The 12,673-nt window shown below is 39.2% G+C and overlaps 1 protein-coding gene across 1 annotated transcript; it reads left to right on the top strand.

Annotated features, from left to right (window-relative positions):
* The first annotated feature begins 118 nt into the window (after positions 1-118).
* On the top strand, positions 119-8,379 carry LOC133251777 (olfactory receptor 10H4-like). Its single transcript, XM_061424569.1, has 2 exons — positions 119-161; positions 7,418-8,379. Exons 1-2 carry the CDS (start codon positions 119-121, stop codon positions 8,377-8,379), a joined length of 1,005 nt encoding a protein of 334 aa, XP_061280553.1.
* Positions 8,380-12,673: the final 4,294 nt, after the last annotated feature.

The raw sequence follows: 12,673 nt of genomic DNA, 5'->3' as shown, positions 1-12,673 counted from the left end.
CCTGTGATGTGTCTGATGTTTGCTCAGCACTGGTGCACAAGCACTCCTTCATGAGACCAAAGGAGACAAAATTCTGTCCACCTATTAGAGAAGATGGGAGAGGCCAGCCTTAATAATCATGGTGTTCCACCATGCAGGACGTGGAAAGGTAGACTGCAGGGGTGAGGTAGGGGCTGGAGAAGAGAGTGGAGGTTGAATCAGTTTCCTGGGGGGAACTGTGTTGTGTGGTTACCAGAGAGTCTAAGTCCTCTGGGGTCAGAGACCACAAGTTTAGAATGGGGTCAGCTGGTGATGTATCAAGTACAGAAGGATGACAACAAACCAGATCAGAAGAAGGAACACAGTCTCTCAGTCAGTGACAACTACATTTCTTAGGTAAACTTTAAGCCCTTATGTGGACTTCCCACTGGCTTAGCAGGTAAAGAAGCTGCCTGTGATTCAGGAGCCTCAGGAGACATGGGTTCGATTCCTGGGTGGAGAAGATCCCCTGGAGAAGGAAATGGCAACCCACTCCAGTATTCTTGCCTGAAAAATCCCATGGAAGGAGGAGCCTGGCAGGCTACAGTCCAAACGTTGCAAAGAGTTGGACACAACTGAGCACAAGCACCTAAGCCCTTGGGTGAATTTCATGGATCCACTGAAGGCAGTCCTCTGTGTGCTCTTGGTTGGGGAGAGGGTGGATCAACACTGCAAAGTTCTTTGATTTTGAACCCTGCACCTAATGACTGCAGACCCTGTGCATATTTCAGAAAATTCACTCTAGGAGTCAGAGTAGAATGGGACCAGAGAAGGGTACATGGGAGGAACCTGGGGCAGTCATCTAGGAAAAAGGAGATGGAGCCATAAGGATGCAAGGGAGCTGGAACTACTTGGTAGGGAAAGAGAATGCTGAGTGAAGGGAGGGATGAAGCATGGAAGGCAGCTGATGCCAGTGTCTTGGCTTCTGCGTGGGGAGCTTAATTAGGTGGTCAGAGGACGTGTTTTTCAGGTCCAAAATGCAATCTTCCTCACTCTAAAGAGCACCCCCAACTCCTGCCAAGTTCCTCACTGTCCAGATGATTCTGTGTCCTCCAAGTTCCAAATGACTGCTACTGTGGGGGATTCTTAGAGACGATGTCCTAACGAAATGGCTAGGGGTCGTTACGTCAGGGATGGGAGGGCTGTCTCAGAGCCAGGAGTTCAGGAGCTCTGGATAGCAATGTGGCTCAAATTATTCATAGAATTTTCTTCTAATTTTATGACGGAGTTCAGGTGCAGAGGTTTGAGCAATGATATCTCCAGTTTATGGCTTTTGATCACCATTGGTTTGTGCGAGGTCCTCCTCATATTTCATTAATTAATTCCCTTTCTTTCATCCCATTGTCTTTTTGTTTCAACAAACACTTAAAATTCTTCATGTGTACCCTTTGATTTATATACGTTTTGACAAGTTTGTATAAATCCTTTAAATTAATGTTTTAATTTCTTAAATGAATAGGCTTCATTTTATTATAGGAGTTTTAGGTTTATAGAAATACTGATCAGATAGTATAGCAGGTTCCCACTTAACCTCCTCTGCCAGCTCAGTTTTCTCTATTTTCACATCTTGCATCATGTGGTCCATTTGTTACCATTGATCAACCAATAGAGATATGTCATAATTAACCAAAGTCCACATTAAGCTTCACTCTTTCTCTGTACATTTGATGGCTTTGACAAGTATGTAATGACATGCATTCACTGTTCTGGTTTGATACAGAGTAGTTTCATGTACTAAATTTTTAATGTGCCCAAAAGGGATTATGGTAGAGAGTTCATCCTGGCCTTTGCTTCATTCACTCAATATTATTTTTTAAATCCCTTTATACTGCTATGTGTATATCTAACACCTGTTTGAGGCTCCAATGTTTGCATCCAATCCTTCTTACCTCCCCTCCCCCCAATTCCTCCACTACAACAATGCTGCAAGAAGCAAACTCTTAAATGCTCCCCTATAAATAGGTTTGAGAAATCAAGACAAGCCCTTAGGTCCAAATTTGCTGGTGTACATAGCATGTATATTCTGAATTCTCATCATTCTACATTCTCACCAGCATTGCAAGAGTATTCCTTTCTCCCCATAATCCAGCCAACACAATGTTTTCTAATTTGGGGAACTGAGTAGTTATACGATGAAATTCCATCACCCTTCCCTCTCTTCCTACCTTCCTCCTTCCCCATGTTCCTTTTTACCAGGCATCTTTCCATTTGCCTGTGTAACTCTTTCCATGATTTCTCCGCTTGTTACCTGTACTGAGATTCTTACTCTTTGTTCGTTTTTCTGGATAGCATTCCATCGACAGTCTCCCACAGTGATAATTATTCTTCATAAAGTTTCATCTGCCTGATAACTGTACCTATAATTTCCTTTGTGGAACAAAAGTCCTTCATGTTGATGTTTCCGTGTCTTTCTTTTAAAATATCACCTTAAATTTTGTGCTTTTTAAAATCAAAAAAAGTAACTCTCCTGAGTGCGTGCATGCTCAGTCGCTTCAGTCCTGTCTGACTCTTTCCAACCCCAAGGACTGCAGTCACCAGGCTCCTCTGTCCATAGGATTCTCCAAGCAAGAATACGGCAAGAATACTGGAGTGGGTTACCATGCCTACAAGAGCATTGAGGAGGGCATGGTAACCCACTCCAGTCTTGAATCTATCTGGATTCCACTTTTGCATGTGTTCTTGGGCAGATATTCAGATTTACTTTGCTTCCTAAAATGAACATTTTCCCCCACCAGAAAGTAGCAGGCAATCTTATATTCTCCCGTTGATTTGTGCTCCCACCTTTATATACTTTAAGTTTTGAACCATACAGGGGTATTTTCTGAGACATAGAATCAATTTAATCAGTGCCCATTTAATCCAGGATCACACTATAAGAAATGACTATGACTCTATAATGTGTCTCATTATCCAGGAGGATATACCTCTCCTGTTTACTCAATTTTTAAAAGTTTGTTATAGTTTTATATTGATTCAGTTCTCAGAAGAAATTTTAGGCAAGTTTCATCACATTCACAATCAATTCCCTGGAATTGCTAGTGCAACATAATTTAGGAAAACTTGACATCATGATAATATTAGCTCAACTCATTCAGGGGAGTAGACTGTTTTCAAGTATTCAGATCACCTTCTACATTGTTATTAATGCTTTAAAGTCTTTAGATGTATTGCATATTTTGTGTTAATTTCTAGATATTGTAATTACAGTGCTTTTCAAAGCAAGGTGAGAATCCCTAGGGGTCCCAGAGACATTACCTGGGGTCTTTAGGTCATTAGGTCCTTATTTAACTAATTACATGTGTGGATGTGTTTTAATCATATACTTCAACTAAAACACTACAAGGCTCCTCTTTCCATGGAATTCTCCAGGCAAGAATACTGGAGCGGGTAGCCATCTCCTTCTCCAGGGGGATCTTCCCAACCCAGGGATCCAACCCAGGTCTCCTGCACTGCAGGCAGATTTTTTCCCTGTCTGAACCATCAGGGAAGCCCAAAACAATATGTTACCACAGACTAAATGAAGAAATAGATATGAGCATTAGGATGTTTTCTATCAAGGCAGACATTAGATATATTTTCAAACACATAATAAAAGACAACTCTTCTCACTAAATGTTTTTGAACAATGTAATCAATCTTCTATAAATATCTTACTAATGTTAACATGTAATAGATTTATTATTGTTTCTAAAGTGTACTAATTACTGAATGCAGACAAAGATCCGTCTAGTCAAATTTATGGTTTTTCCAGTAGTCATGTATGGATGTGAGAATTGGACTATAAAGAAAGCTGAGCGCTGAAGAATTGATGCTTTTGGACTGTGGTGTTGAGAAGACTCTTAAGAGTCCCTTGGACTGCAAAGAGATCCAACCAGTTCATCCTAAAGGAAATCAGTTGTGAATATTCATTGGAAGGACTGATGCTGAAGCTGAAACTGCAATACTTTGGCCACCTGATGTGAAGAACTGACTCATTGGAAAAGACCCTGATGCTGGGAAAGATTGAAGGCGGGAGGAGAAGGAGATGACAGAGGATGAGATGTTTGGATGGCATCACCGACTCGAAGGACATGAGTTTGAATAAACTCCGGGAGTTGGTCATGGACAGGGAAGCCTGGTGTGCTGCAGTCTATGGGGTTGCAAAGAGTTGGACGTGACTGAGCAACTGAACTGAACTGAATTACTGAATATTTTTAAAGATTCTAGCTTTAATATATAATACAGTAAAAACTGATAGTTACATTCCACCTAAACAAATACCTTTTAGGAGCCTCAATAATTTTTTAGTACGAAGGCATCCTGAGGCCAAAATGCTTGAGAACTCTTCCTATACCATCTGTGTCACTTGAGACTGTTGTCTTACTTTTTACTTAAAAACTAAATTTTTATGATAACTACTGATTTAAGGGCACAAGAAATGACTGTGGTTTTGGGAAGTTAATCTTGCCTTCTGCATCACTGCACTCTCCTATGGTTCTAACGTATTACATCTTGATTCTCTAATCTTTCCAGACAGGTGATCAGTTCTCATCACTTCAATCCTTCTGTATCTCCTTCCTCTCTTTCCTTGTAGCCCCACTCATGACTTTCAGTTCCATGTTAAAGACCAGCAGAGACAGTGAGTATCCTTGGCTTCTTCCTGATTATAAAATAATGTATGTAAAGGTCCCTACATAGTATACTATTTGCTAGTTTTCTGGGATGTATTCTTTATCTAGCTAAGAAAGTCCCCTTCAATTTCATGTTGCAAAGGGGCTTTTAAAAATCATAAATAGACAAACATATGTGAAATCATTATGTTGTACACCTAAAGTAAGGTAAGGAAGTGTTAGTTGCTCAATCCTGTCTGGCTCTTAGCGACTCCATGGACTGTACAGCCTGTTAGGTTCCTCTGTCCATAGGATTCTCCAGGCAAGAATACTGGAGTGGGTTGCCATTCCCTTCTCCAGATCTTCCTGACCCAGGGATAGAATTCAGGTCTCCCATGTTATAGGCAAGTATTACATGAACATTTAAAATGTCAGGAATAGAAGTTAAATTTAAGAAAATACATTTTTCCTTGGTCAAAATACTTACATTATTTTTTTTAATTTATTTATGTGAACCACATGATGCTAAACCAACAACACTTGATCATAATTTACTAATTTTAACACATCATTTCATTGATTAGGTGATGTCATAAATAGATTTCAAAATCAAAAATTGATAGGTAAAGTGAGCCAGTAACTGTCATTTCTTATAACATTTTTACCTGGTTTTAGAATCAAGATTGCATTAACCTGATGAAATAAGCTCAGCAGATTTCAATTTTTTCCATTTTTTTCTTTTATTTGAAGAACATGTATAAGATATTCAATTGTTCCTAAAAGGTATATGTGCACATTCATAAACCCACTGGGGCTGATAATTATAGGAAGGAGAAGATTTTTAACATTTCAATTTCTTTAGAATTGTTTTTGAATACCCAGGGTCTCTATTTTTCTTTTTGCACCAGTTTTGGAATTTTATGTTTCTATGAATTTATTCATCTTTTATTTCAATTTCTTAACTTACATTTTTCTTACTATTTTTATTCATTTTAAATATCTATATTTCTATAGTTGTCTCCCAATTTTAATTTTATGCTTTCTCATTGGCATTTTCTCCTGTTTCTATCTTATTAATTTTCATCACTTGATTTTAGTTGTAGTAAGCATGCTTTTTCTGGGTAAAGTTTCTTTATATATATATGTATGTATGTATGTATATATATATACACTTCTTAATATATAAAATTGCATATTCCCCTCAAGGTATTTTTTAATTGACATTTGATGCTTGAATTATTTTTTATAAATATCTCATTTATTTTATGACTTACTACTGAAGCAAGAGGTTAATACTACATCCTTCTAACTTATGGATTTGGAAAGCTATTCCTTCTCCAGTGATTTTTGACTTTAGCACATTATAATCTATATATTATTTATACTTTGAAGTAGATGGAGAATTTCTCTATGTCTGAAAATAAGGTAAAATTTTGTTATAAAGTCCTCTATGTACTTGAAAAAACATGTTTAATATTGTTTTGTGAAGAGCTTAAATATATATAGGAGCTAATGTCTGAATATTATAGTGCATTATAATTAATAACACCCAAATTGCATTTCTGAACTCTCTTAAAATTTCCAACTTTCATTTCTTATCTATCTAGTATTGATTAGTAATTTCTATTTTATAATTATCTCACTGAAGTTGTGTTGAACATTAATTTCTAACATTCAAGTGTACGTTTTTATATAGGTTAATTATATACATGTAGGTTCTTTTAACCTTCATGAAATATTCCTTTGTCCCTTGGTGTGTGCATGTGTGTGAATTTTTTTAATTTCAGTATGCCTTTATTTTTTAATTTTTGAATTATGTATTTAGTTACATGTTCTTTTAGATATCTATGAATAAATAGAATATATAGAAAATATGGATGGCAAAACAAAGAAAGACTTACAGAAAACTAATAATCAGTACTTATTTATCAGGAGTAGGAGGAAGAAAGAGGGGAATGAAGAAAATTACCAATATCCATGATTTTCAAATAAAACTGAAAGTTTTGCCCCATGGTCTTAGTAGGTCCCACTGGGGAGAATACCTGTATGCTTTTCTATGCTTGGAATAGTGACTCTGATAAAGACTGTTCGCTGAGTCTAACAAAAACGTGGCTCCAATCTTATTTGCTGGAACTTTAAATTTGTCATTTCTACTTTCATCACTTTTTATTTTTCAGTATCCCTTTAAACTACTGATATTTACCTTCACAGCCAAAAAAATTAAACCAAACAAAATATTAATAAATTAATTAATATGTACTCTGCTTAGTCACTCAGTCATGGCCAACTCTTTGTGACCCCATGGATTGTAGCCCACCAAGCTCCTCTGTCCACGGGGATTCTCCAGGCAAGAATTCTGGAGTGGGTTGCCATGCCCTCCTCCAGGGGATCTTCCCAACCCAGGGATCAAACCCAGGTCTCCCATACTGCAGGCAGATTCTTTACCATCTGAGCCACCAGGGAAACCAAAAATTAATTAATAATAACCCCTTAATATTATTTGTACTTCTTCATTTATCCATACCACAATCAAAATCCTCTATTTCCTTAAAAATACAACTAGCTTATCTAAATCAGTATCTGATCTAGTACCCAATATTGCATATTATTGTTATGTCCCCTGAATTTCTCCTTATCCTTTTCTTGATCCTGGCTTATTAATGAGACCAGACCAATTGTTCTGTGGAATGATCCACCTTGAATTTGTCTGAGTGCTTCCTTGTGGTGTTATTTAACTAGTTCTTCCATCTTCTGCATGTGATCAATCTGTTTTAACCACTGTGATTTCATTCTGTTTCTGATCTCACCAGATGCAGCATTCTTGTCTAATCAAAACTACAGCATGATGTCTGAATTCATCCTCATTGGCTTCTCCAACTTCCCTCAGCAGCTCCTGCCCACTTTCTTCCTGCTGTACCTGCTGATGTACCTGTTCACACTGCTGGGGAACCTGCTCATCATGGGCACCATCTGGAGGGAGCACAGCCTCCACACCCCCATGTACCTCTTCCTGTGTGCCCTCTCCATCTCCGAGATCCTGTTCACTGTTGCCATCACTCCTTACATGCTGGTTCACATGCTCTCCACCCATCACTCCATCACCTTGGTGGCCTGTGCCAGCCAGATGTTCTTCTCCTTCACGTTTGGCTTCACCCACTCCTTCCTGCTCATGATCATGGGCTACGACCGCTACGTGGCCATCTGCCACCCCCTGCGCTACAACGTGCTCATGAGCACCCATGACTGTGCCCGTCTTGTGTCCTGGTGCTGGGCTGGTGGCTCAGTTATGGGGATGATGGTGACACTGATCATTTTTCACCTCAGCTTCTGTGGGTCTAATGAGATTCACCATTTTTTCTGCCATGTGCTTTCCCTCTTGAAGTTGGCCTGTGGGAAGGAGACAGCCTCTGTCACCATGGTTGTGATCATGGTCTGTGTCACGGCCCTCATGGGGTGCTTATTCCTTATCGTCCTCTCCTATGTCTTCATCGTGGCCGCCATCCTGAGGATCCCCTCCACTGAGGGCCGGCACAAGACCTTCTCCACCTGTGTCTCCCACCTCACCATAGTGGTCGTGCACTATGGTTTTGCCTCCCTCATCTACCTCAAGCCCAAAGGCGCCCATTCCATGGACAGTAACACTCTGTTGGCCACCACCTACACAGTCTTCACCCCCTTTCTTAGCCCCATCATTTTCAGCCTCAGGAATAAAGAGCTGAAGAACGCCATAAAAAGAACCTTCCGCAGAACCTTCTGTCCCCTAAGTTCCTGATGGAAAGTTTGAAGGAAGGGTTGGAAATAATAATGTCTGTCTTTATAATACTTTTTTAATGATTCTGGTCTGTAAAATGCCCACACTTCATAGAAGTTAGATGCATACTAGCTTTATTTGTCTCAAATTTTTCTCCTTCTTGCATTATCTCAAGCCATCGTAGTCTCCTATTTATACCCAGTGAGATTAACTCCATCCCATTGTCTGTGCCTAAGAATATGTTCTCTATCTATAGGCAGGTGGGAAGCACCATATGGATGTGTCAGGACCCTGATGCACATGATTTTTTTTGAATGGATTAACAAGAGAAGATTTTATTTCCCCATCCCCCAAAATAAGAATAAACAAAATAACCAAAACATAATAAGAAATGCCACCAGAATTGGATCTTTTCCATGTGTCAAGCAGTGTGTCTAGTGTTTTATCATCATTACTATTTAAATCATAAGAAATACACAAAAGAAAATAAAGTATTTGTCTCCACGAAAAAAAAATTATTTACTCCATCATCTTGGCCTCTCTCCCTTGGTTTATGATTCTTTTAATGTGCTTCTGAACTTGGCTTACTAGTATTTTGTTGCGATTACTCGAATTTATATTTATCAAGGATATTGGCCAGGAGTTTGCTATTCTAGTATTGTTGTTATCTGACTTAGGTATAATGGCAAAGCTGGCATTGTTAATGAGTTTGGAAGTGTCCCCTCTTCTTCAGGATGAAGAAGGAACTAAAAAGAGTTTTTGGAAGCATTTGAAAATGATTGGCATTGATCCTTTGGTAACATTTACCTGTGAAATCATTTTGTTCTGGGCTTTTCTTTGTTGCAAAATTTTTGATTGCTTGTTCAATTTCTTTACTTGTTATTGATCTGTTCACATATTCTAATTCTCATGAGTCAGTCTTGGTAGGTTTTGTGTTTGGAGGAATTTATCATCTCTTCTAGGTTGTCCAATTAGTTGGTGTATAATTGTTCATAATAGTCTTTTCTGATTTTTTGCATTTCTATGGTATCAGTTTTAATGTCTCCATTTACATTTCTGATTTTATTTGAGCCTTCTTTCTTTTTTCTCCTGAGTAGTCTAGTAAAGTTTTGTCAATTTTGTTTCTCTTTTCAAAGAGCCAACTCTCAGTTTCATTGATATTTTCTATTGTTTTTCTAATCTATGTTTTATTTGTTTCTGCTTTGATTTCTTTTTAGTTCCTCCCTTCTACTAATTTGGGGCTTTGTCTGTTCTTTTCCTAATTCTTTGAGATGTAAAGTTCAGGTGTTCATTTGGGATCTTTCATGGCGGAGAGGTCTGAAAGAATGTGTTCCACTGGAGAAGGGAATGAAAAACCACTTCAGTATTCTTGCCTGGAGAGCCTCATGAACTGTATGAAAGGCAAAAAGATAGGACACTGAAAGATGAACTCCCCAGATCAGTAGGTACCCAATATGCTACTGGAGATCAGTGGAGAAAAAACTCCAAAAAGAATGAAGGGATGGAGCCAAAGCAAAACCAGCACCCAGTTGTGAATGGGACTGGTGATAGAAGCAAGGTTCAATGCTGTAAAGAGCAATATTGCATAGGAACCTGGAATGTTAGGTCCATTAATCAAGGCAAATTGGAAGTGGTCAAACAGGCAATGACAAGAGTGAATGTTGACATTCTAGGAATCAGTGAACTAAGACGAACTGGAATGGGTGAATTTAACTCATATGACCATTATATCTACTACTGTGGGCAGGAATCCCTTAGAAGAAATGGAGTAGCCACCATAGTCAACAAAAGAGTCCAAAATGCAGTACTTGGATGCAATCTCAAAAATGACAGAATGATCTCTGTTCATTTCCAAGGCAAACCATTCAATATCATGGTAATCAAAGTCTATGCCCCAACCAGTAACGCTGAAGAAGCTGAAGTTGAACAGTTCTATGAAGACCTACAAGACCTTCTAGAACTAACACACAAAAAAGATGTCCTTTTCATTATAGGGGACTGGAATGCAAAAGTAGGACGTCAAGAAACACCTGGAGTAACAGCCAAATTTGGCCTTGGAGTACGGAATGAAGCAGAGCAAAGGCTAATAGAGTTCTGCCAATAGAATGCACTGGTCATAGCAAACACCCTCTTCCAATAACACAAGAGAAGACTCTACACATGGACATCATCAGATGGCCAAACCGAAATCAGATTGATTATATTCTTTGCAGCCAAAGATGGAGAAGCTCAATACAGTCAGCCAAAACAAGACCAGGAGCTGACGATGGCTCGGATCATGAACTCCTTATTGCCAAATTCAGACTGAAATTGAAGAAAGTGGAGAAAATCACTACACTATTCAGGTATGACCTAAATCAAATCCCTTATGACTATACTGCTACTGCTAAGTCGCTTCAGTCGTGTCCGACTCTGTGCGACACCATAGATGGCAACCCACCAGGCTTCCCCGTCCCTGGGATTCTCCAGGCAAGAACACTGGAGTGGGTTGCCATTTCCTTCTCCAATGCATGAAAGTGAAAAGTGAAAGGGAAGTTGCTCATTCGTATCCGACTCTTTGCAACCCCATGGACTGCAGCCTACCAGGCTCCTCTGGAGTGGGGTGCCATTGCCTTCCACTGACTATACAGTGGAACTGAGAAATAGATTTAAGGGACTAGATCTGATAGATGAGTGCCTGATGAACTATGGATGGAGGTTTGTGACACTGTACAGGAGACAGGAATCAAGACCATCCCCAAGAAAAAGAAATGCAAAAAAGGAAAATGGCTGTCTGAGGAGGCCTTACAAATAGCTGTGAAAAGAAGGGAAGCAAAAAACAAAGGAGAAAAGGAAAGATATGCCCATTTGAATGCAGAGTTCCAAAGAATAGCAAGGAGAGAAAAGAAAGCTTCCTCAGGGATCAGTGCAAAGAAATACAGGAAAACAGTAGAATGGGAAAGACTAGAGATCTCTTCAAGAAAATCAGAGATACCAAGGGAATATTTCATGCAAATATGGGCTCAATAAAGAAAAAAAATGGTAGGGACCTAACAGAAGCAGAAGATATTAAGAAGAGGTGGCAGGAATATACAGAAGAAATGTACAAAAAGATCTTCATGACCCAGATAATCACAATGGTGTGATCACTCACCTAGAGCCAGACATCCTGGAATGTGAAGTCAAGTGGGCCTTAGGAAACGTCACTATGAACAAAGCTAGTGGAAGTGATGGAATTCCAGTTGAGCTATTTCAAATCCTGAAAGATGATGCTGTGAAAGTGCTGCACTCAATATGCCAGCAAATTTGGAAAACTCAGCAGTGGCCACAGGACTGGAAAAGGTCAGGTTTCATTCCAATCCCAAAGAAAGGCAATGCCAAAGAATGCTCAAACTACTGCACAATTGCACTTATCTCACAAGCTAGTAAAGTAATGCTCAAAATTCTCCAAGCCAGGCTTCAGCAATACATGAACCGTGAACTTCCACATGTTCAAGCAGGATTTAGAAAAGGCAGAGGAACCAGAGATCAAATTGCTAATATCTGATGGATCATTGAAAAAGCAAGAGAGTTCCAGAAAAAACATCTATTTCTGCTTTATTGACTATGCCAAAGCCTTTGACTGTGTGGGTCACAATAAACTGGAAAATTCTTCAAGAGATGGGAATACCAGGCCACCTGACCTGCCTCTTGAGAAATCTGTATGCAGGTCAGGAAACAACAGTTAGAACTGGACATGGAACAACAGACTGGTTCCAAATAGGAAAAGGAGTATGTCAAGGCTGTATATTGTCACCCTGCTTATTTAACTTATATGCAGAGTACATCATGAAAAATGCTGGGCTGGAGGAAGCACAAGCTGGAATCAAGATTGCCAGGAGAAATATCAATAACCTCAGATACGCAGATGACACCACCCTTATGGCAGAAAGTGAAGAGGAACTAAAAAGCCTCTTGATGAAAGTGAAAGAGGAGAGTGAAAAAGTTGGCTTAAAGCTCAACATTCAGAAAACTAAGATCATGGCATCTGGTCCCATCACTTCATGGCAAATAGTGGGGAAACAGTGGCTGACTTTATTTTTGGGGCTCCAAAATCACTGCAGATGGTGATTGCAGCCATGAAATTAAAAGATGCTTGCTCCTTGGAAGGAAAGTTATGACCAATGTAGACAGCATATTAAAAAGCAGAGACATTACTTTGCCAACAAAGGTCCGTCTAGCCAAGGCTATGCTTTATCCAGTAATCAAGTATGGATGTGAGAGTTGGACTGTAAAGAAAGTTGAGTTTTATAGAAGAATTGATTCTTTTGAGCTGTGGTGTTGGAGAAGACTCTTG

The sequence above is a fragment of the Bos javanicus genome, chromosome 7 (genome assembly GCF_032452875.1).
Source record: "Bos javanicus breed banteng chromosome 7, ARS-OSU_banteng_1.0, whole genome shotgun sequence".
Taxonomy (NCBI): Eukaryota; Metazoa; Chordata; class Mammalia; order Artiodactyla; family Bovidae; genus Bos; species Bos javanicus.
The sequence above is the reverse complement of the archived record's forward strand: the minus strand, read 5'-3'. Positions and strand labels throughout refer to the sequence as shown.